Below are 25918 nucleotides of genomic sequence, written 5' to 3'. Positions count from 1 at the left end.
AAGGCAGTGAAATACTGTATTCAGTCAGTTGAGACAATGCAACATTTAATCTTCTTTTTAAGTTGTTAACCCTTTGGGGACAGGCCGCATAAGCCCCCCTTAAGGACCAGGCGTTTTTGCTGAAGGGGGGGCAAGTTTGGGGGGTCAGGCAGCCGGATCTCCAGTGGGGCTTGCTAGGCACGGTGTCCCCCCTGTAGCTGGCAGCCTTTACTCACCTTCCAGGCTCCAGCGATGAGCCGCTGTGGAACCCTCTGCTCCGGCCGGCATCTCCGCTCCTACTGCCGCTCAGTTCCGGGTTGCGGCTTGATGACATCATCAAGCCGGGACCCGGCACTGACGTCAGAGAGAGCGGAGATGCCGGCAAGAGTGGTGGGGAGCTCGATCGTCGTGGGAGCGCCAGGGAGATGAGTGGATCCTGTTCTTCCCCCTACCGCCGCAGCTGCCAATACTGATCAGTACGATCCGCCGGCGATCGTAGTGATCACGTGATCAGAAGCCATACGCGATGGCTTCTGATCACTGAGGGGAGATGTCAGCTGTCATATGACAGGTTAATCTCCCCTCCCGGGTGCGCATGATCGTGTCGGGAGCAGAAACAGCAGGTGACAAGTGCGGCTTAGGATCTAATATAGACAGTCCCCAAAAGGTTAAGCATAAAACAAAACATGGGACCAGTACATTAAAGGGGCACTACAGCTAAAAACTGTCAAGTTTAAAATATGTGCAAACATATACAAATAAGAAGTACATTTTTTTCCAGAGTAAAATGTGCCATACATTACTTTTCTCCTATGTTGCTGTCACTTATAGTAGGTAGTAGAAATCTGACAGAAGTGACAGGTTTTTGGACTAGTCCATCTCTTTATAGGGGATTCTCAGGGATATATTTATTTTCAAAAGCATTTAGTGAATGGCAGTTGCTCTGTAGAGTTGGGCGAACAGTTCGGCTGTGTTAGCCGAACTGCAGCCGAACTGTTCGGCTGCCCAAGCTGTCATTTATCTGTGGCTCTTACTACTTCCGGGTCGCAATGACCCGGAGTAGTACGTCTGCGCTGGCCCGGCGGAGCGCGTCCTAGATCACTCATGACGTCACACACATGCGCAGAGAGTGCCCGGCAACGGGAGCGCGATCTAGGACGCGCTCCGCCGGGCCAGCGCAGACGTACTACTCCGGGTCATTGCGACCCGGAAGTAGTAAGAGCCACAGCCACATGACAGCTTGGGCAGCCGAACAGTTCGGCTGCAGTTCGGCTAACACAGCCGAACTGTTCGCCCAACTCTATTGCTCTGTCCAACTGCCAAAAAATTGTGTAGGGAGCAAGGAAGCTGTCCAGCTTCATTGGTTAAATCATTTTTAGGGAATATTTTTTATAAAGAATAAAAGCCTTGCTGAGAATCCCCTATGAAGAGATGGATTAGTCCAAAATGTGTCACTTCTGTCAGATTTCTACTACCTACTGTAAGTGACAGCAACATAGGAGAAAAGTAATTTATGGCTCATTTCACTCTGGAAAAAACGTACTTCTTATTTGTGTATGTTTGCACATATTTAAAATTTTACAGTTTTTCGCTGTAGTGCCCCTTTAAGCGGATCACACTTCTGTGCAGTCCGTGATAATCCTGGGCCAGGCGGATGTGTCTGCATCTGCCCCGGGCTATGCAAATGACTGCTACTCTGTTCCCTCTATGCAGGGATGAAGCACAGGGATCCATATTGGGCTGCAAAAGACCAATGGGAATCCTCAGCAACAGAGAGAATTCTCATGGGTTCATGGTGAACCAATGAAAATTCTCTGTTGCTAGAGAGAATTGGTCTAATGCAGCCTATGGAGAGCTCCATACTCCTGCTGGCCTCTAGGCGGTTTTCAGAGTGGGACCAAGTGGCAGCAACTGGTGGCGGGACAGGTGAGCGGTGATCGCTTCGAACAGCGGACGGACGCGGAGCGGTGCAAAAAGGATAGAGCAGCAGATGCACTCACCGTGTCCATTTTGTATACACGATAGTAAAAATACAGCCTAATACTTGTGAGGACTACAAGGTCCTAATGGCTATGAACCCCTTGGGATGTGGACTATGCTAAACAACTGGTGGAGGTGCCCTTGATGATTAACAACTATGAACTGTTCTATACATGAGAAGTGTAACGTCTTACCTTCTCAGAAGGACAAACCAATAATTAATGGAAAAGGTATATTTATTCATGCACAATAGACAACGCATTTCACAGGTCTTGGTCTGCTTGTTCATAGTAGTAGAAACTAGAAGTCAGGACACTCCCATGTGCTGGTGAACTGGACAAAGGGGGGTGACAGGTGGAAAACGAGCATCTCGGTTCTGTTTTTCACCAGGTGCCCACCTGCTTACGTCCCACTGCTTGTGGATCCACTCACCTTTAAATGGTTTATTGTGCCATCCTGCATCTTAGAATAAAGCATTTCTGGCCCACAGTGCTGCAGTGCCGCCTGTTCCTTTGCTGTCATAGCCCCAATCCCTAGCCCCACCTCTTTACCTACCTAAGGGCCAAACCAATAACAGCCCTATTATATACAGTACATGTTGTACTGCCAGAAGAATTTCATCTTGTGAAAGCCTCTAGCCTAGTTGCAACCACTGCAGCATTGTTAGTACATAAGCATCGCCATCTTGTGGCTGTTTAACATACTGCACCCATTCATGCTTGAGGTGTCAAAATAGTTAGAAAAGCATCAGTAGCAATTAGTGGTATGTGCCTGTTACTCTGACACTGTAACAGTGAAGATTAATCTGAGATTATTCCTCTTAGAGATGAATCTGCATCTGCGACATTCTATTTCCGGGAGAGATCCTGCACTGACCCCTGTGAGGAGGGGGAGGAGTGTGACCCTCTGGAGGAAGTGTGGATCTATAACAAGACTCCGAAACCGGGGACGGACGAATTCCCACTGCGTTGTGAGCAGGTAAGACACCAGGCTCTTGTGTTGTGTGTGCAGGTGCAGTGATGTCATGCTCTTGTGCAGTGATGTCATGCTCTTGTGTAGTGCATGTAGGTGCAGTGATGTCATGCTCTTGTGTAGTGCGTGTAGGTGCAGTGATGTCATGCTCTTGTGCAGTGATGTCATGCTCTTGTGTTGTGTGTGCAGGTGCAGTGATGTCATGCTCTTGTGTAGTGTGTGTAGGTGCAGTGATGTCATGCTCTTGTGCAGTGATGTCATGCTTGTGTTGTGTGTGCAGGTGCAGTGATGTCATGCTCTTGTGTAGTGTGTGTAGGTGCAGTGATGTCATGCTCTTGTGCAGTGTGCGTAGGTGCAGTGATGTCATTCTCTTGTTTAGTGCATGTAGGTGCAGTGATGTCATGCTCTTGTGTTGTGTGTGCAGGTGCAGTGATGCCATGCTCATGTGTTGGTGTAGGTGCATTGATGTCATTCTCTTATGTTGTGTGTGCAGGTGCAGAAGAGATCGGAGGAGTGTATCAGAGCTCTGGACCTCATGCTGGAGATCAATGCTGGAAGGCCGGTCACCAACGTTTTACCATCCAATTTTGACTGGCTTCTGTTAAAGGTGAGTACTCCATAGAAAAATCACCCCATCAGAGAATATCTGCCTGTACAGCAGACAAGACAAACAGTCACGTGACCAGCACTGAAGTATTTAGTGGTAGATTTATTCACATTCCAATAGTGAATGAAGGTAGCCAACATCCAGTGATTGTGACAAGATGTAACAATATCACTTCACTTGACAAAGAACAGGTAACTGTTTGAAACTGCGACAGTCCGTTGTGCTAAACTAACAGCAATGTAGACACAGCTTGTTTCTAAGTGTGGCTATCTCTGTTGCTAGCGCTAGCACTGAAGAAAGGCAATCATGCTCGTGACCGACTACATACATTTCAGGCACTTTATTGATCTGATGAAAAGGACAAGATCCATAAAACGCATTTGACTTGATTCGTTAAGACAAATAGCACCTCTTATCAAAGTTAACACGCCTTATCAGAGTAGCATGGCAAACTTATGCCTGCTCCTTGGCAATGACGAGAGCTCCACTAGTCCTACCCTGAGCCCCTGCAGGTTCGTAACGCTCGCAATGCTACTCTGATAAGGCCTGTTAACTTTGATACACCGTGCTAACTTTAATAAGGCGTGCTATTTGTTTTAGTGAATCGAGCCCATTGTCTAATGTGCATGAATAAATACCTTTTCCATTAATAATTGGTTTGTCCTGAGAAGGTAACACATTACACTTCTCACCTACTTAGCAGTTTGTAGCTATTATTAAAGGAAAAGAAACAAGATAAAGATGATTCAGGTGTGAGAAGCAGTGATAAAGTTATGGCCAAATGAATGGGAGGGAGATGCAGTGTTATGATGTACGGGAAGATGTGATATTTTTATATACGATACCCCTTTGTTTTCTGTATAGGATTCCATTGACGTGCAGAGAGTGGCAGCAGCCGGGCACTCCTTCGGGGCAGCTACCGCAATCAAAGCCCTGGGAAAGGACTCCCGTTTTAGGTAAGTGATTCTGTAAAAGTGAGCAACTGTGTCACACTCTACGCTTTAACCTTTGACCTCTGGAGTTGTACTCCTTACTAAATAACCTAAACACACACCTGTCTGTATGAATACCGTATACTATCCACCTCCCCTCCCTTCCTTTAGATTGTAAGCTCACAAGGGCAGAGCTCTCACCCTTTTGTATCTTGGAATCTGGTATACATTTCATTCAATGTGTTAGATTTGTCACTGTAATTGCAGATTCTGTACTTTGTACCACTGTCTGTATTTGGTGTATAACATTGTATTATTCTGTACCCTATGTTTGTTTTTCTTTCTTTGTACAGCGCTACAGAATATGTTGGCACTTTACAAATCAATAAAAATTATAATTAGATATGAGGGCTAATTGCAAAGTAGTGAGATGGATTTGTTGCCACTGTCCTTACGACCGGCACATCGCATGCAATCCGAAAAAGATCAACGTGATATCAGTGGAAAATTGCACTTATTGGATAATATTCGGTGAGCTAAGCCAAGCAGCCAGTGAAATCCAAATATAGGGGAAAGCACTGACATTCCTGGTGCATTTTAGGCTATTTCCTGTTATTACTGACCCTTATTGATTGGTTACTGAATAACCAGGAATTCCCCCCCCCCCCCCCCCAATTCTTAAATGAATTTGCGCGCTAGTGAGCACACCACAGCTGCCACACTAAGCCACCGCCCACTCTAAGCCGCCGCCCACAGGTACTTCTAGGTGCGTGCATATTTACAACCTTCAGTTAGTATATAGGATGGTACAGTTTCCAAATGACATTTCCAGGGAATTCCCATGCTAGTTCTGACAACATTCACACCCAACAAAGCTCAATTAAAGGACACCTGGGGATGAAAATGAACTAATGAAATAAACAATTGTATCTATCCTCTTTCTGCTAAAAATGACGTTTTAAGATATTCCACAGTTTTATTTTATATTTAAATCTACTTTTTAAGTTTTTACTGTTTTTGCTCAATGACACATTCATTGAAGTCATTTATCATATAGTATTTATTTCTTATCAGTGAGGGTCACACTGTAGTCTGACTCAGACTGGAACTGCCACTTACATACCTGATGTCTAAAGGTGTGTACACACGCACTACTTCCGACAACGACGGGTCAGTCAGACCCTGCCGCTGGGCAGACGTTCAGCCGACATTGTACAAACGCGCTACTGTCTGTGAATGTACGCACCTTAACTCTATCAGGCAGAGAAAGTAAAAAAAGAAACACAGCCTAGGTATTTGTGTGCTAGGCACTGTACATACACATGTCTATCTCATCATCTCACGTTACCTCGGGTATCCTTTAAGTTGTATGCAGCATCCACTAGACATGACAATGATTGGATGTCAAGCCCAAATGTCTGTGCGCCATCATAGAGATTCATTGTGGTAGTTTCACCACCCTCCCATTTGCCCAGCGTTCTTCTGGCACATGAATGATAGGAAAACGCCCGCAGTCCACTGAGGTAATGAAACGTTTCCATGGAGATGGCAAAGGAGATGTCATATTGTATGAGGCCCATTTCACCGCACGCATCACACCATAACGTTAAAAATAGCCTCTAGGGATTTCCGCGGCAATGCGCAGTAATCTATAATCTGGCTGCAAATCAAGCAGGAAGTGAGGTCCTCAAGTGCTTACTTCCTGTGGCACAAATACAAAGTATATGGAGGTGTATTGACAAAATACACTTCCGCGCATGCGCAACGCCAACGGCAGTTTAAAATATCTGCGGTGCCATAGACTTACATGACATCTGGTCGCCACGGGTGGTCGCCGATAATGCGCTGTAGTAAATCGTGTACTTCCGGTGCATCACACCGCGGGAGGTATGAAATGTCCCATAGGTTTTCATTGCTTTAGCGTTACCCTGCAGTAAAAAAGGGCAATGCAGCCCAATGAAAACGTACCAGTGTGAAAGGAGCCTGAAAGGTTATTTTTGTGTGCAAAGGAATTACTGTATATGTATTTTTAGCTGCCTAATTCTATTACTTTTAATTGTGTCTGTGCCCGCCTATAACATAGTGATGATAATAGGCCTCTAAAGGCAGCCATACATCACTCGATGAATGACCATATCAATCATTAGATAGATCCCTCCAGCCCTGTTTCTATGGGCGTGCGATACGGGCAATCGCCCGGGGTCCCGGATTGTGCGTCAGGAAGGGGGCGCAGCAGCGGGGGGAGAATATAATAGTTATAACTCACCTTCATCAGCCGATCCCCCGCAACTTCAACGTCCTTCCTCTCCCGGCATCCACTGCATGGTAACAGCGCCCCCTGTGATGACTTACTGCATGTCATCACAGGGAGCGATGTTACTAATGAGACATGCCGGAAAAGGATGGACATTGAAGCTGCGTGGGATCGGCGTCGGAAGGTGAGTTATAACTGCTATGTCTGCTCTTCCCCCGCACATATCTATCTAATCTATACTGCGGAACCCTACCTATCTAACCTATACTGCGGAACCCTACCTATCTAACCTATACTGCGGGAACCTACCTATCTAACCTATACTGGGGAAACCTACCTATCTAACCTATACTGGGGAAACCTACCTTTCTAATCTATACTGGGGAAATCTACCTATCTAACCTATACTGTGGGAACCTACCTATCTAACCCATACTGCAGACACATACCTATCTAACCTATACTGGCACCTACCTATCTAACCTATACTGCAGGCACATACCTATCTATCCTATACTGCAGGCACATACCTATCTATCCTATACTGCAGGCACATACCTATGTAACTTATACTGCAGGCACCTACCTATGTAACCTATACTGCAGGCACCTACCTATCTAACCTATACTGCAGGCACCTACCTAACCTATACCGGGGGCACCTACCTATCTACCCTATACTGGTGGCAACTGGCATCTATACAGGCTACCCTATACTAAAGGCACCTATGTAGCTAACCTATACTGTGGGAACCTATGCCTGGCTCCATGGGGAGGGGGACGATTTTTACACCCTCGCCCTGGGTGAAATTTAGCCTAGAAACTGCCCTGGATCCCTCTGTGATGAAATCTGATCAGGGAGGGATCTATTGCCTGCCCACACACTGCACAGCCATTCCCAATAGATTTCATGATGAGATCTATTTGAAATTGTCCTCGCAGCACCGCCTTCTGCCCCCCATGTCCATGCAAAGTCTCACCTCTCCTCTGGTGTTCGGCATCACGGAGAGGGCCAGTACTACGCAATGTTATGACATGGATGGGAGAGACACGCCGGCCGCATTCCGTCGGTCATGGCACTATCGAAGGCCGCTACCACCACACATCCGATTGAGTGCTTGCAACTGAGATTTTCTGCCATTCCCTTTTGACCAAAAATTGGTTGGAAGATCAACAGGGCGGCCATGATCTGGCAACGATTTATAAGGCTCCCTTAGTGTTTTACTCTATAGAAAAAAGTCCAGATACGCCACCTTCTTCATGGCACTGGCCACTGGGGTTGGTGGAAGCCATGTAGTCACGCTGTCTTCTCCTTGCTTTTGTAGATGTGGCATAGCGCTGGATGCTTGGATGTTCTCTCTGAGAGAGGAAGTCTTCTCCACCATCCATCAGCCTGTCTTATTCGTCAACTCTGAGAAGTTCCAGTGGGTGGACAACGTGATCCTCATGAAGAAGATGGATTCCACCAGCGTGGAGAGGAAGATGATCACCATCAAGTATGTTTACACCCTTTCGTTCTTCATTTTCAGTCCAGAGATCTCAAACAGAGTGTATTTCACCCACTGAAGTATTTTTCAGACTTCTGCTGGAGAAGCCTTAAAGTAAACCCAAGGTGAGAGGGATATGGAGGCTGACATGTTTATTTCCCATTAAACAATGCACATTGCCTGGCTGTCCTTCGCCTCTAGTACTTTAAGCCATAGACCCTGAACAAGTATGCAGATCAGATGTCTATTACAAGTCTGACAAGATTAGCTGCATGCTTGTTTCAGGTGTGTGTTTTAGACCCCACTGACCAGAAGGATCATCAGGACTGCCAGGCAAATGGTATTGCTTAAAAGGAAATAAAAATGGCAGCTTCCATTGATCTCATTCCTCTGGTTCCTTTTAATTGTGCCAGTCTCTTCACCATTTGGTGTAGAAATAGGGGACCTAGTATGGTTAAGGCAAGCCAGGGAACAGTACTTAAAGGGAAGGTTCAAGCAAAATAAAAAAATGAGTTTCACTTACCTGGGGCTTCTACCAGCCCCATGCAGCCATCCTGTGCCCTCATAGTCACTCACTGCTGCTCCAGTCCCCCACTGGCAGCTTGCCGACCTCAGAGGTCGGCGGGACGCATTGCGTACATTTTTACGCATTCCCGCTAGTGCAGGAACATTGACACATACATTTTTACACGTTACTGGTTCAATGCGTAAATTTTTACGCATTGAACAAGTAATGCGTAAAAATGTATGTGTTATTGTTCCTGCACTAGCGGGAATGCGTAAAAATGTACGCAATGCGACTTCTGAGGTCGGCAAGCTGCCAGCGGGGGACCAGAGGATCCATGAGTGACTACGAGAGCACAGGATGGCTGCATGGGGCTGGTAGAAGCCCCAGGTAAGTGAAACTCATTTATTTATTATTGCTTGGACATTCCCTTTAAACTTGAAGCATTCTAATTGGCTAAAAAGCGTGGGCGTATTTTTACTACAACCTGTCTGAAACATAGCAGTTCAAGAGGGTACTGCTCATCCAATTATGTAGGCGGAATTTCCATAAAGATTTTCGGTACTTATCCGTTAGCCGGGCGCATCCGGCAGGTGGCGCTAATTACTATTCCCCCTCCAGGCCGACATGGATGGTAGGGAAAGATGTAACTCTGGTGGAGTTTTGTCGCCACCTAGAGGATGCGCCCGGCTAACGGATAAGTACCAGATTATCTCCCTGGCTCACATCAACCACTCTATAGCTTAGTTAGGTGCCTTCAATGCTAGAAATGGTCAGTGAGATGTTAATAATTGTGCCTTGCATCCAAATTGTATACAGCCTGGGATTGGTCCACTCCAAATATTCACGGAGAGCATTTGCAAGTCAGAATTATTAGCATTTTGTTGACTCTATTTAGTAGTATAAGATATTTATATGGTTAATTTTGCAATTAATGTAACCAATACACCACCAATCTGATCTTAAAGGAAGCCTAAGGTGGGGGGAATTTGGCTTTTTTATTTGTGCGACGTTCCTTCCAGTTTCCTGTAACTTAGAAGTACCTTGCAGTCCTCCCGGTCTCTTCTGTCACACAGCTGTAACTCCAAGTAAAGTCAGTGTCACGCACTATGGCTGTCCGGGCCGCATGCCTCCTCAATCACACTCCCGTGGACGGGAGCATTCTGCGCATGTGCAGTTATGACTCATAACAAACTGCACATGCGCAAAACGCAGGTTGCAACAGCGCATTGACCCAGCTGAGTCACAGATTTTTTAGCTAGGGGGTAGAGCAGAACAAGAGGGAACACTGAGGACTCTGAAGGACCAGTTGGGCGCTGGAAGAAGCCCCATGTGAGTAAAAGTCAACAATTTTCCCCACCTCAGGTTTCCTTTCACAGATTTCAATATCCCAAATATATAATTGCCTGACTCAACCACCAAACCAAATTACAAACCACCCGCACCTCAAGTTCTGAGGGAGTGACTCCTTGTAATGAAATATCTTAACCAAATTATACATAAATTGCAGTCACTCACGGATATATGAAAGTACAAAAAATCAGCTTTATTAGGGAACTACTTCCATACACAGATCAACCAAACAAAAGCAATTAAAAATGGCTATGTTAAAACACTCAGACATCCACAACGCCACACAACTCAACACTCATACCCCTTCTGGTACTGGTACCTAACCCTTCCAGATCTTCAGAGAGGGGGAGAGGATATGTTGTATATGGCAGATAATGATGTCTGGAACTCCACAGCCCGCAGCTAGCATAGGCACAGATCAGACCAATCTCACCAACTCTTGCAGCTTTAAGTCCTATGGTGGTGCTGACAGTCAGGCATCCAAACCACTCCGGATTGGCTCAGTGTAAGGTCTGATTGTCATTCACGTGTGCTGTAAGTACCGGCTCAACCCGCGCTGCAGACCGCCATAGCGGGGAACCAGGTATTCCTCGTTGCGTGGTAGCGCGTGTACATGCGAGTAGCTACTTTGCTGCGGCCGCCGAGAGCGCTCCCAGGCCACGGGATTTAGACCCGCCCACCAATTTGTCCATACATATGCCCCCCACATCTGAATGAATGGGATAGTTGCCTCTCCTGCTGCATATGTACACTGTATTGGGGGCCAAAAAGACAAGTTTTCATGGGGTCTTCATTATTTAAAGAGGAACTTCAGTGAAAATAATTTAATATAAAAAGGTGCTTAATTTTTACAATAATTATGTATACATGATTTAGTCAGAGTTTGCTCATTGTAAAATCTTTCCTCTCCCAGATTCACATTCTGACATGTATTACATGGTGACATTGTTACTGTGGGCAGATTATGTAGCTGTTCTGGCTTTAACAGACAGCTATAAACAGCCATTTCCTGTGTGTGTCATTGTTACATTGTGGCAGTTTGCCCAGAGTACCGTACGGTACCAGAGCCTCTTGTGGGAGGGGTTTCAGCACAAAATCAGTCATACAGCGCCCCCTGATGGTCTGTTTGTGAAAATCATTATATTTTTCATGTAAAAGTGGGTATCAGCTACTAATTGGGATAAAGTTCAATTCTTGGTCGGAGTTTCTCTTTAAATTATACTAATATTTATATTGGATGTGTGTGTGCCGCCATCACTAGAAAACGCCTTGACCAAATTTCATTGAAGCTTGGTATATAGATTCATCCCCCCCTGCACGCCTGTGCGGAACCACAAACAGCCAAACAGACTTCAACCGTTGACGTCAATGGTTAAATTTAAATGGCTGCCATTCTCATAGCAATAAAGCCCGAGTCCCCAAACTTGGCACAGTTGGTCAAAGTTAAAAATTCAGGGAAAATGGGCAGAGCATAAAACAGCCAATCAAAAAAAAAAAAAAAAAAAAGAAAGAAAAGTAAATGTAGCCATTCTTACATGGTTAATCACAGGGTTTTCAAATTTAGCACACTTGGTCACGGGGTGACTGGGATTAATATTCAGGAAAGTGGGTGGAGCCTACAACAGCCAATCAAAATGCACCTATTGATTTTCAAGGGGAATATTTAAATTGCGGCCATCCTTCCAATGCAGAGGACTCAAACCTGCTACAGTCAGTCGTTGGGTGACTGGAGTTCAAATTCAAAAACAGAGCCACAAACAGCCAATCAGATTTGTTTGATTGATTGATTTCAAAGGGTAAATTTCAACTGCTTCCATTCCACATTATTGATGCCAAGGACCCCAAAGCTCACAAACTTGGTCATTGACTGACTGTGTGTCAAGTTTAGAAAAAGTGGTCGGACCCAACAACAACCAAATAAATACCCAAGCAACGCCGGCTCTTCAGCTAGTCTGGTATAAGATTACAATCATAAGTGGTCTGATTGGTTAAAGGAGAAACTTTGCCTGTTCTGTCTTCAAATATCTAGTCAGGCTCAGGAAAGTTTGAAAAAAATAGGAGAAAATACGTATGATTGGGTACTGTACTTGAAACAAAATGCAAACATCCATCTGGACTGGAATGTAAAAAAATACTTTTTGCATACCTATTAACCAAAAGTGTCAAAAATATATGGAAAAAAATACCTTTTAAAGGGAACCAGAGACGAAGCACCCTTGTGTATTTTACCATATATATCAGTAAGAACATTAGAGAAAACACCTACCATGCTCTCTGTTTCATCCTCACTGCTAAAAGTGTCTGTTATTAGCTATGATAAGAATCCCCAACTGAGCATTCAGTCTGGCTTTGCAGGGAATAATTATAGCTGAGTCATTATAGCAGAGCCACAAGGGGGCAGGGTTGGGCTTGAAAAGACACCAGAGAGAACAGACTCAGCTATAATCTTTCCGTAGCAAAGCTAGAACAATGAAACCAAGACCAGATTAGGAGTTTACTGTCATGTTCCCACTGATTTATAAGGTAAAATACAAGAGGGTGCTTCATCTCTGGTTTTCTTTAAGCCCGAGCAAGCAATGAAATTCTCAAAATAGGTTTGATATTACTTTTCTTCACACATGTTAGTACTTTTTCAATTGTTAAAGGGTAAAAGATCTAAAAATAGCAAGAATCGATACTTACCCGGGGCTTCCTCCAGCCCCATAAACACATGCGAATCCCTCACCGTCCTCCCGCAGTCTGCTGTGCAGTGGCAATCAGCCCCGGTAACTGGCTCAGTCAGGGCCATTCTGGGCATGCACGGACCTCCCATGCATGCGCAGTAGACACAGACTGATGCAACTGAGCCAGTTACCGGGGCTGATTGCCACTGCACAGCAGACAGCGGGAGGACAGCAAGGGATTTGCGTGTTTATGGGGCTGGAGGAAGCCCCGGGCAAGTATCGATTCTTGCTATTTTAAGATCTCTGGTTTACTTTACATTCTGAAAAGTTATTTTGTAGATAAACAAAATACATATATATCTATTGGGAAAAATACATTGAATATGGTTCCTTGTGTAAAATGAACATGTTATATTTCTCTCCACACAGGGGCAGTGTCCATCAGAGCTTCCCGGACTTCACATTCCTCACCGGCTACCTGATAGGCAAAATATTCAAGCTGAAAGGAGAAATCGATCCATACGTGGGAATGGATATTATTATTAATGTGATGTTAGCCTTCCTACAAAAACACCTAGGTGAGTGTACCTACAGTCAGGTGGATATACTCTGCATATGAGGATCTACAAAAGATGGCTTTAATGAAAGTAAATCTGTAGTGAAAAACTGATGAGATCAGCAATTGTGTCTTTAAAACTAATCCTGAATTAACGTTCCTGGAACCCCAACATTCTTGGCTTGGCTTTAAAGGGAACCTAAGGAAAGCAAGGGATTAGTTTTACTTGCCTGGAGGTTCTTCCAGATCCCTATAGTATTTGAGGTCCCTCGGTGTCCTCCGGTTCCCCTCTGTTGTGCCACTGTCACCTGGCTGGGTCACAGACTACTGCGCATGCACTGTCTCAGCTGCCTGCCTCTTTGTTTGCGCTTCTGCAGCCAGGAGCTTTCTGTGCATGCAGAGTTCCTAAAGACTTATAACTGAATGCGCAGACCACTCCCTGCCACAGCTAAGACAGTGCATGCGCCATATTCTGCTACTGGCTGACTTTAGTTGTGGTGGCAGTGACAAAACAAAGGGCACCCAGGGGATTCAGAGGGACCTCAGATACTATGGGGGGCTGTAAAATGCCCCAGGTAAGTAAAACTCAAGCCCCCTTCCCCCCTCCCTTAGTTGTCCTTTAAGAGTTACAAATGTAGGTTTAAAGAGAACCCGAGGTGGGTTTGAATAGTGTTGGGCGAACATCTAGATGTTCGGGTTCGGGCCGAACAGGCCGAACATGGCCGCGATGTTCGGGTGTTCGACCCAAACTCCGAACATAATGGAAGTCAATGGGGACCCGAACTTTTGTGCTTTGTAAAGCCTCCTTACATGCTACATACCCCACATTTGCAGGGTATGTGCACCTTGGGAGTGGGTACAAGAGGAAAAATTTTTTTAGCAAAAAGAGCTTATAGTTTTTGAGAAAATCGATTTTAAAGTTTCAAAGGGAAAACTGTCTTTTAAATGCGGGAAATGTCTGTTTTCTTTGCACAGGTAACATGCTTTTTGTCGGCATGCAGTCATAAATGTAATACATATAAGAGGTTCCAGGAAAAGGGACCGGTAACGCTAACCCAGCAGCAGCACACGTGATGGAACAAGAGGAGGGTGGCGCAGGAGGAGAAGGCCACGCTTTGAGACACAACAACCCAGGCCTTGCATGAGGACAAGAAGCGTGCGGATAGCAATTTGCATTTTGTCGCCATGCAGTCATAAATGTAATACAGATGAGAGGTTCAATAAACAGGGACCGGAAACGCTAACCCATCACAGATGTTCATTGTTCATGTTACTTGGTTGGGGTCCGGGAGTGTTGCGTAGTCGTTTCCAATCCAGGACTGATTCATTTTAATTTGAGTCAGACGGTCTGCATTTTCTGTGGAGAGGCGGATACGCCGCCGATCTGTGACGATGCCTCTGGCAGCACTGAAACAGCGTTCCGACATAACGCTGGCTGCCGGGCAAGCCAGCACCTCTATTGCGTACATTGCCAGTTTGTGCCAGGTGTCTAGCTTCGATACCCAATAGTTGAAGGGTGCAGATGGATTGTTCAACACAGCTACGCCATCTGACATGTAGTCCTTGACCATCTTCTCCAGGCGATCGGTGTTGGAGGTGGATCTGCACGCTTGCTGTTCTGTGTGCTGCTGCATGGGTGTCAGAAAATTTTCCCACTCCAAGGACACTGCCGATACCATTCCCTTTTGGGCACTAGCTGCGGCTTGTGTTGTTTGCTGCCCTCCTGGTCGTCCTGGGTTTGCGGAAGTCAGTCTGTCGGCGTACAACTGGCTAGAGGAGGGGGGAGGATGTCAATCTCCTCTCTAAAGTCTCCACAAGGGCCTGCTGGTATTCTTCCATTTTGACCTGTCTGGCTCTTTCTTCAAGCAGTTTTGGAACATTGTGTTTGTACCGTGGATCCAGAAGGGTATAAACCCAGTAATTGGTGTTGTCCAGAATGCGCACAATGCGTGGGTCGCGTTCAATGCAGTCCTAGGCCGAAGAGGTCATAGCCTAGGGTCACAAAACCTGTTTATTGGGCAATTTCAATGGTGGCGAGTCTGACGTACATAAATCGCAGCAATGGCCGTTAGCAACGTCTGAATCTCACGAAATGTCTCATGCAGGTAGAAGACATATTGTTAGACTTGGGCTCCAAAGATGGGTTCCCTACATCTCTGCAAACCAGAGTTACAGGGCTCCAAATTTGGTAAAATCCCCCATAGGCTTTCATTGGGCCTCCTATTTACAGTTCCAAAATCTCACATCTTTTCAAAGGGCAATTACTCAGCAGTGGCAAATTTTCTAGCATTGTAGGGACCCTTAGGGGGAACATGACTGGTGAGTTTCGGGCCCCTAGGCCAAAGAGGTCATAGCCTAGGGTCACAAAAACCTGTTTATTGGGGCTATTTCAATGGTAGTGATGGTGACGTACATAAATCGCAGCAATGGCCGTTAGCAAAGTCTGAATCTCACGAAATGTCTCATGCAGGTAGAAGACATATTGTTAGACTTGGATTCCAAAGATGGGGTCCCTACATCTCTGCAAACCAGAGTTACAGGGGTCCAAAATTGGTAAAATCCCCCATAGGATTTCATTGGCTCCCTATTTCACTTTCCAAAATCTCACATCTTTTCAAAGGGCAATGGCTCAGCAGTACCAAATTTTCTAGCATTGTAGGGACCCTTAGGGGGAACATGACTGGTGAGTTTCGGGCCCCTAGGCCGAAGAGGTCATAGCCTAGGGTCACAAAAACCTGTTTATTTGGGCTATTTCAATGGTAGTGATGGTGGTGTACATAAATCTCAGCCATGGCCGTTAGCAACGTCTGAATCTCACGAAATGTCTCATGCAGGTAGAAGACATATTGTTAGACTTAGATTCCAAAGATGGGGTCCCTACATCTCTGCAAACCAGAGTTACAGGGGTCCGAAATTGGTAAAATCCCCCATAGGCTTTCATTGGGCCTCCTATTTACCGTTCCAAAATCTCACACCATTTCAAAGGGCAATGGCTCAGCAGTGGCAAAACTCACCAGTCATGATCCCCCTAAGGGTCCCTACAATGCTAGAAAATTTGGTACTGCTGAGCCATTGCCCTTTGAAAAGATGTGAGATTTTGGAAAGTGAAATAGGGAGCCAATAAAATCCTATGGGGGATTTTACCAATTTTGGACCCCTGTAACTCTGGTTTGCAGAGATGTAGGGACCCCATCTTTGGAATCCAAGTCTAACAATATGTCTTCTACCTGCATGAGACATTTCGTGAGATTCAGACGTTGCTAACGGCCATTGCTGAGATTTATGTACGCCACCATCACTACCATTGAAATAGCCCAAATAAACAGGTTTTTGTGATCCTAGGCTATGACCTCTTCGGCCTGGGGGCCCGAAACTCACCAGTCATGTTCCCCCTAAGGGTCCCTACAATGCTAGAAAATTTGGTACTGCTGAGCCATTGCCCTTTGAAAAGATGTGAGATTTTGGAAAGTGAAATAGGGAGCCAATGAAATCCTATGGGGGATTTTACCAATTTTGGACCCCTGTAACTCTGGTTTGCAGAGATGTAGGGACCCCATCTTTGGAATCCAAGTCTAACAATATGTCTTCTACCTGCATGAGACATTTCGTGAGATTCAGACTTTGCTAACGGCCATTGCTGCGATTTATGTACGTCAGCATCATTACCATTGAAATAGCCCCAATAAACAGGTTTTTGTGACCCTAGGCTATGACCTCTTCGGCATAGGGGCCCGAAACTCACCAGTCATGTTCCCCCTAAGGGTCCCTACAATGCTAGAAAATTTGCCACTGCTGAGTAATTGCCCTTTGAAAAGATGTGAGATTTTGGAACTGTAAATAGGAGGCCCAATGAAAGCCTATGGGGGATTTTACCAAATTTGGAGCCCTGTAACTCTGGTTTGCAGAGATGTAGGGAACCCATCTTTGGAGCCCAAGTCTAACAATATGTCTTCTACCTGCATGAGACATTTCGTGAGATTCAGACGTTGCTAACGGCCATTGCTGCGATTTATGTACGTCAGACTCGCCACCATTGAAATTGCCCAATAAACAGGTTTTGTGACCCTAGGCTATGACCTCTTCGGCCTAGGACTGCATTGAACGCGACCCACGCATTGTGCGCATTCTGGACAACACCAATTACTGGGTTTATACCCTTCTGGATCCACGGTACAAACACAATGTTCCAAAACTGCTTGAAGAAAGAGCCAGACAGGTCAAAATGGAAGAATACCAGCAGGCCCTTGTGGAGACTTTAGAGAGGAGATTGACATCCTCCCCCTCCTCTAGCCAGTTGTACGCCGACAGACTGACTTCCGCAAACCCAGGACGACCAGGAGGGCAGCAAACAACACAAGCCGCAGCTAGTGCCCAAAAGGGAATGGTATCGGCAGTGTCCTTGGAGTGGGAAAATTTTCTGACACCCATGCAGCAGCACACAGAACAGCAAGCGTGCAGATCCACCTCCAACACCGATCGCCTGGAGAAGATGGTCAAGGACTACATGTCAGATGGCGTAGCTGTGTTGAACAATCCATCTGCACCCTTCAACTATTGGGTATCGAAGCTAGACACCTGGCACAAACTGGCAATGTACGCAATAGAGGTGCTGGCTTGCCCGGCAGCCAGCGTTATGTCGGAACGCTGTTTCAGTGCTGCCGGAGGCATCGTCACAGATCGGCGGCGTATCCGCCTCTCCACAGAAAATGCAGACCGTCTGACTCAAATTAAAATGAATCAATCCTGGATTGGAAACGACTACGCAACACTCCCGGACCCCAACCAAGTAACATGAACAATGAACATCTGTGATGGGTTAGCGTTTCCGGTCCCTGTTTATTGAACCTCTCATCTGTATTACATTTATGACTGCATGGCGACAAAATGCAAATTGCTATCCGCACGCTTCTTGTCCTCATGCAAGGCCTGGGTTGTTGTGTCTCAAAGCGTGGCCTTCTCCTCCTGCGCCACCCTCCTCTTGTTCCATCACGTGTGCTGCTGCTGGGTTAGCGTTACCGGTCCCTTTTCCTGGAACCTCTTATATGTATTACATTTATGACTGCATGCCGACAAAAAGCATGTTACCTGTGCAAAGAAAACAGACATTTCCCGCATTTAAAAGACAGTTTTCCCTTTGAAACTTTAAAATCGATTTTCTCAAAAACTATAAGCTCTTTTTGCTAATTTTTTTTTTCCTCTTGTACCCACTCCCAAGGTGCACATACCCTGTAAATTTGGGGTATGTAGCATGTAAGGAGGCTTTACAAAGCACGAAAGTTCGGGTCCCCATTGACTTCCATTATGTTCGGAGTTTGGCCATGTTCGGCCCGAACCCGAACATCTAGATGTTCGCCCAACACTACACGTGACCCGTTCGGCCAATCACAGCGCTAGCCGAACGTTCGGGTAACGTTCGGCCATGCGCTCTTAGTTCGGCCATATGGCCGAACAGTTTGGCCGAACACCATCAGGTGTTCGGCCGAACCCGAACATCACCCGAACAGGGTGATGTTCTGCAGAACCCGAACAGTGGCGAACACTGTTCGCCCAACACTAGGTTTGAAGAATGTTATCTGCATACAGAGGCTGGATCTGCATATACAGCCCAGCCTCTGTTGCTATCCCAAACCCCCTAAGGTCCCCCTGCACTCTGCAATCCCTCATAAATCACAGCCACGCTGCTGACACACAGCTTGTCAGAGCTGGCTGTGTTTATCTCTATAGTGTCAGTCTGCTGCTCTTCCCGCCTCCTGCAGAACTCCGGTCCCCGCCTGTGTCCCTTCCCTCCCAGCTGATTGGAGGGAAGGGACGGGGGCAGGGACCAGAGCTATGCAGAAGGTGGGGGAGCAGCCGAGACTGACACTACAGATGTAAACACAGCCTCACAGCACGGCTGTGATTTATGAGGCATTGCAGAGTGCAGGAGGACCTTAGGGGGGTTTGGGATAGCAACAGAGGCTAGGCTGTATAGGCAGATCCAGCCTATTTATGCAGATAACATTCTTTAAACACACCTCAGGTTTTCTTTAAAGATGGAGGCAGATGGACCCAATTGCTGAAGTTAACAGCTGTTTATTCAGCTCCCATACAGAGCAGTGATGACTTCTTATTGCTGCCCTGCTATCCGATTTTTGAACAGCCACACATGTTTTTTGACCTCTAGTTAGTTTTTGGAGAGAATTACAGTCACTATACTGTACACAGGCAGACTCTTCACAAGTTATTACTATACACTAAAAACGTATTCTTTTAATCTTTTTAAATTAGCCAATAAACTGTATCATCCTAATTCAATACACTAATATTACCCACTGCAGAAATAATAAATATAATGTTCCTACTCCATTGTTTCTGTATCCTCTGCTCCTACTCCATCATTGCTGTATCCTGTTTCTATTCTATTGCTGCTTCAGTATTTTTTCAGTTTTATAGTGACAAATGTTTGTTTCTCTGCTTGCTGAACAGGTCTCCAGAAAGATTTCAATCAGTGGGATCCTCTCATTGAGGGTGAAGGAGAGTTTGTAATGCCTGGATCCAATATTGAACTACCTCCAGCAAGAGCAGAAAGTCTTAAATGACCCCCATTGATGTCATGTGACCATCAACTTATTACCTCCTCACCACTGCAGGAACCTACTGCACCAGCAGAGGGTGCCAGACCTCTTACCTCTCACTTGTTCCTAATCACTCAGGGCCTGATTATACCATATGCCTTCCAAAATGCCAACATCTTGCAGTGTGCAGTAACATGCGCTCTCTCATAGAAAGTCCATGTTTCATTTTCCACTGCATGCATTGCGGAACTTTCACTACAGTCGTAGCCTGTGAACGTGAGCAAATGGAAACTATGAATACATGCATTTCTTCCACAGACTGATAGAAGACGTGACCGCAGAGGGAAGATGCATACAGTCTTGCACACAATTGAACACATTGCAAGTATTAGAAGGTCCTTATGAACAATTGAGGAATAACAACGTATTTTTGATTCTGTGAACTGGCATTTGACTTCAAACATTTCTTTTGGATCTTGTTGATTTAACTTTTGTACATGATTTTTTTTTTAATGGCTGTGGTTGGTTGTGGATGCTGGTGTGTATTTTCTATGCCTTTCAGTGATACTGTATACACTGCTGAGACTTATGTTCTGGAGAGGACACTCTATGGTGCTTACCACACATCAGTGTTCACCAGAGGACTATTTTCAATCATGACACCACAGGAACAACACTACACAGTCCTGAGCATGGGGACTTGCTGCTTGCCTACCGTGTGGTATGTTGTGCCATTGCAGTACATTCTCTGGTAGCAGAACCAGATCAGCTACAAGGCAAGTAGCTAGGGCCTGGTCTTTGCCCTCTGCTCACTTTACCAGAATGCAGGAATGGCAGGAAGAGGGACCGTGAGCTGCTAACGTCTCTATGGCCTCTTTTCCTTTTATTAACGTGTGTCTGGGAAGTGCCCTATGTACTTAACCCTTTCCAATCTTACGTCAGACTATGTCCAACATTGGCCTTTACCGGCATAGGTTTGATGTTGGACATAGTGGCTGCTGCTAGGGGCACCGTTGTTGCCAGATAAAATCCAGCCTAGCGTTCGCCCCTTTAGGTCAAAGCCCTGCCATTCCCCTGCTCCACCACATAATTTAGATATTATGTGGGGGCATTTGGTCTCATCATTAGGGATGCTGTTGCAGTATCTAGTCCAGCACGAGTACCACACTGCACCCCACTACAGCATGCAAGCTGGGGCTGACACTGCCCCCTCCCCCCGATGCCAGATTGCCTTATTGCACTAGTGCAGGCCTACGTAAACTGCGGGCCAGATATGGTCCTTGCATGTCCTAAATCCTGCCCACCGATAGTGCCAACTCCTTTCCTCCCTGAAAATGTTTGTGCCGTGCGTAATGGGAAGCTTAACTTGGCAAATTGGCTTGAAAACGGGTTAATGGCAGGGCGAGGGATTCGTATGGATTGTTCAGTATTCTGATGGAGCTGCATATATGGATTTTCAGATGCCTAGAAAAGATAATGGCAGATGATGTTGGGTGTACTTCATAGCTAAACTAATCATGATCAGTTTTAAAACCAATTTAATCATTAATCTGATAAACATCAGAATGCTGCAAAATAAGCTTGGTGGCTGTGAACAATCACATGATCAGCTGAGCAGCCAAGGGGTGTGACTACCTCAGGAAGCAAAAGCTCATGGGTTAAGAATCCTGTTCTAGGAGATGTGTGCCTGAAGGGAGCAGGTTCTACCCTTCCCACTCAATGAGAAACTCTAGCTCCACCCCAAAGTATTAAAAAAACAAACTGTTCTTGAATTTTGAACATACTTTGTTACCCCATATTGGAGGAGAGTGTTGGTATTCTAGCTAACCGAAGCAGATTTTATTTCAAGTGTCTATTAGGCAGTAGAAGGTTGCAAACCTTACCTACAAAACCCAGTCTCCAAAGCTATGAATGGGCTGGAAATGGAATTGGTAAGTGGGTGCAACTGTCTTGCGACAGCTCTGCACAGACACTGCTTGGTAGATCACAGCCAGTCCACATTACAGTGCTGCTCAAGAAGAAACCATTTCTGTGTATTGATATTTCACTTCCAGTTTTCACCAGCAGGTGGTGGCTATAACTGCAGCCCCTCTTCGACAATGGCCTCAATTCACTAATGAGCAGTTTGGTAAAATAATTTAGGTAAAAACCAGCATTCAGTATTTCACACTTGTTTCCAAATTCACTAAGCTTTCCTGCATGTGGTAGAAGTTTGGTAATATACGGAAGAAAAAAAAACATGCTTCGGTTCACTAAGCCCTGCTCGGTAAGTCTCACCAGCTGTGGAGTAGGTCCGGTAGGAAGCTGAGAGTCTTCTCATACATGCTAACTAGGGGGAGCTCTTCTGCGTATCAGTATACAGAAAAGCCTTTTTAAATGGTTCACTTTTCCTGCTCTGTCCTACTCAATTCCCACCGCCAAAGCATTGGATCAAATGGGGTGAGAAGCAGGGTTGTGCAGCTCTCCCTATTGGTTTTCTGCCACATCGGTCAACTTTTACCACATGGAGATAAGTTACCGTCTGGTCACAGCTGGAGATGAATACCAAACACTTTTACTTGATTAGTGAATGCTGTAATATTTGTGAATTACAATTTCTGGAGGTAATTACCACACAAGTCTGTCATTTACCTCACTAGTCAGTAATTTTACTTTTCAGTGCAGTAATAAGTTTAGTGAATTGGCATTTGGCAAGGTGATTGGTAGTAACTGTTTTCTGCATTACCGAATGAGGCAATGCTTAGTGAATTGAGGCTATTATTGTATTTTAAACTAATTTCCTGATGACATTGTTCTGTGATGAGCTGTTTTAATAGGAGGCAAACAAAAAGGGGAGTGTCATTTTCCTCCAGGTCAAACCAGGCCTCAGTATTATTTTACTTTCCAAATGTGTTTTCTTTCCCATCACCAATAGAATCTTCTATCCAGTATTACAATGGCAGTATGCTCCTGGAGTAGTCTGGATGTGTATACGCCCTGGTCCTGCCCCCATATACTAACCGCCTGGTTTCTTATGGAACCCAGGCACAGCAGGGCTGAAAATAAAATAAAAAGTAGGTCACAACGCTGGAATGAGAGACCATCTCTTATTCACAGCATGCACGGAGACGGGGGAGTGGCCAGAGAGAGAGAGAGCTGCCCAACGGCAGCAGGAACTTCTCTGGGCAGGCGTTTTAAACAGGGAATCCCTCTCCCCTGTGTTGACCTCCAAGATAGCGGGGGGGACCTGCCATATTTGCTTTTTTTTTTTTTTTAAATGCCAATGATTTTGATCCTGCTGATCTCTTCAGCTTCAGTAACATCTAAATAACGCACCGGAAACAAACATGCAGCTAATATGGGTGACTGATGTGCAAGTGGGAAAAAAAATGACTATGGCCTCAATTCACTAAGATCATGCTGGAGATAATAAGGCAAGAGAAAACTTACCTCCACACGTGAGAGAGTTATCTTATCTCTTCATTCCTTAAGTTACCTCTCCTGTAGTTAATTTACCTCCTCTGTAGTTAATTTACCTCTTCTGTAGTTATTTTCACACGCAGTTAATGAACAGCCTGTCTTTAACTCTGGAGTTATTTTAAGGATTAAAGAGTTAACTTAAAGACAGAAGAGTTAACTTTAGGTTTGCCTGAGGTAAAATGTTTCCTGAATACTACATGCCTTATCACCATGGTAACAACTCTAGAAGAGTTATTAAAGACAGGAGATAAGTTTAGTGAATTGAGGCCAATATCTTGCAAAAAATCCATTTATTTCAGTAATTTAACTTAAAAGGTGAAATATATGAAATAGGAACCCTTTGCAGAAGCTGAGCTTAGACTATTTAACATTTTCACAATATTCTAATGGTCTGAGATTTTGATGTTCTCATAACAAGTAGGATATAATCATCAAAATTAGACACAGAACATTTATATTGCACTTTTCTCCTGGCAAACCCAAAGCGCCAGAGCTGCAGCCACTAGGGTGCGCTCTATAGGCAGTAGCAGTGTTAGGGTGTCTTGCCCAAGGTGCTGACTTATTAGTGAGGCTTGAAATATCTCACTTTGCATGTAATGAGTAGATTTCATATATTAGTTTCACCTGTTAAGTTGAATCACTGAAATAAATGAACTTTTGCACGATATTCTATTTTTTTGAGTTTTATCTGTATATACTCATTCAGGGTCTGTGGGTGAAAGTACTAGAGACACAGGATAAGCAGGTCAGCCAGAAAATCTGCTTAGTTTAAAAGGAAATTAATATTGCAGCAGGGGCGTAACCATAGACCCTGCAAGGTATGCAGCCGCAGGAGGGCCCAGAAGCCACAGGGGGCCCCGCCCTAAGAGACTGACAACTAAGGGCAAGGAGAGAGAAAACTGTTTTCTACACAATTGTTCTAATGACTGCATCTGCTCAGCCACTGAGGAGTCATACAAAGTTTTGTAGACAATCCCTATTTAGTGTGCACGGGGCCCCATCCAAAGTTTTGCAGGGGGACCAGCGATTTCTAGTTACGCCCTTGTTAATGGCAGACTTCATATCACTCTCACTTCCGGGTCACTTTAATCCACTCACCTAACACAGGCATGCAGATCCAGTGTTATGACAAAATGTTGACCGCAATAACTGCATGTCTGTTTCTAGTGTGTGATTAGGATACTACTGATGCCATAAATATCAGTGAATGTGCCAGGCAGCCGGCATTGATTAAAAGAAAATGATGGCAGCCTCCATATCCCTGTAACCACATGGTCACATTAACTGATGGTCATCTCCCAGGCCAGCTTTTTGTTGATTTGGCTGTAATTAACTGCTTCTGAACCAGTTTGGTTAAAATCTACGTCCTGCAGGTGACTGCACAGCTCTGACAGGAAATAGATTTCAACATGGCCGCCGCAGCTCACTCACTATGCCATCAATATGACAACAGAGCTCTGAGACGGTCAGGAGCAGATTTTATTGGCTCCTGACCACAAGATCACTGCGAGCCAGTCGCATTGGCTTACATTGACTGACAGGTTCAGGAGCCAATGAAAGCAGCTCATGACCGGGGCATAGAGCTCTGCAGTCATAGCGACGGCAGAGAGAGGGGGCTGCGGGGATGGAGAAGTGGCGGGCATGTGCGGCAATTCATCGGGAGGTGCCTTAAAGGACCTTTGTCGCGAAAATCTGAAGATTTTAAATACATTTAGACATACCGTATATACTCGTGTATAAGCCGACCCGTGTATAAGCCGACCCCCCAACTTTTGCCCAAAAAACTTGGGAAAAATAATTGACTCGTGTATAAGCCAGGGAGGGGATGCAAAGGTCTAAGGTCATTGTTCCATTTGCCATACACTACACAACAAGCAACCAATCCAGCATATGTGGCATGGTTTAGGAGGATATGCGGCCATGACTGTGCCCCTGCTCCCCTTCCAAAGCAAAATGGAAATTATAGTTGTGTGCGTCTCGGCCAAAGTATCCCACTCTTCTACATAGTGCTGTGTGATTAGGGCACATATGTAGCCAACTAGCCATGCCTGTGTCCCCATCCCCTCTCCAGGGCAGAGCAGTATGTAAATAAAACATGCATTTAAGCCAGAGAATCCCCCTCTACACAATGATGAATGTATGGGGCACATATGCAGCCATGACTGTCCTGTCCCCTCTCCAAAGCAGAGCAGTAGGTATGTAAATAAATCATGCATTCTAGCCAGAGTATACCCCTCTACACGATGATTAATCAACAGGGCACATATGTAGCCATGAGGGTTTCCCCTGCCCCCCTCCTGAGCGGAGGAGTATTTAAATGACAGCGGTGTCCCCCGAGTGCCTCCCCTGCATACGTACTGTGGTTTAGCCGCACTGACAGTGTCAGCTGTGTCTCCCCCTTCCCCCGTCAGAGCGGAGCGGCATGTAAATATCAGCAGTGTGCTGATCCGAATGCCGCTCTCGCTGTGTGTAAAGTTAAAAGCAGCGGTGCGGGCTTTCTCCACTTACTTTCTAAAGTCTGTCCGTGCTGCGGAGATTCCTCTATAGCAGGTCTGATGCCGGCTCATCTCTATGACAGAAGCGTCCCTAGATGGCGTCATAGAGATGAGCCGGCATC

General features: G+C 45.4%; 1 protein-coding gene across 2 annotated transcripts in view; it reads left to right on the top strand.

Annotated features, from left to right (window-relative positions):
• PLA2G7 (phospholipase A2 group VII) overlaps nucleotides 1-25542 on the top strand; it is a 139738-nt gene extending 114196 nt beyond the window's left edge. For both annotated transcript variants that reach the window (XM_068280193.1, XM_068280192.1), the window contains exons 7-12: nucleotides 2784-2937; nucleotides 3425-3538; nucleotides 4403-4494; nucleotides 8050-8220; nucleotides 13162-13310; nucleotides 19754-25542. In XM_068280193.1, the coding sequence (XP_068136294.1) occupies nucleotides 2784-2937; nucleotides 3425-3538; nucleotides 4403-4494; nucleotides 8050-8220; nucleotides 13162-13310; nucleotides 19754-19866 (793 nt within the window). In that variant the 3' untranslated portion in view covers nucleotides 19867-25542. The remainder of the gene's footprint in view (nucleotides 1-2783; nucleotides 2938-3424; nucleotides 3539-4402; nucleotides 4495-8049; nucleotides 8221-13161; nucleotides 13311-19753) is intronic.
• Nucleotides 25543-25918: the final 376 nt, after the last annotated feature.

This window comes from Hyperolius riggenbachi, chromosome 4 (assembly GCF_040937935.1).
Source record: "Hyperolius riggenbachi isolate aHypRig1 chromosome 4, aHypRig1.pri, whole genome shotgun sequence".
In the NCBI taxonomy this organism is placed as follows: Eukaryota; Metazoa; Chordata; class Amphibia; order Anura; family Hyperoliidae; genus Hyperolius; species Hyperolius riggenbachi.
Note: the sequence above shows the minus strand (reverse complement) of the source record. Positions and strands in the feature narration are given on the sequence as shown.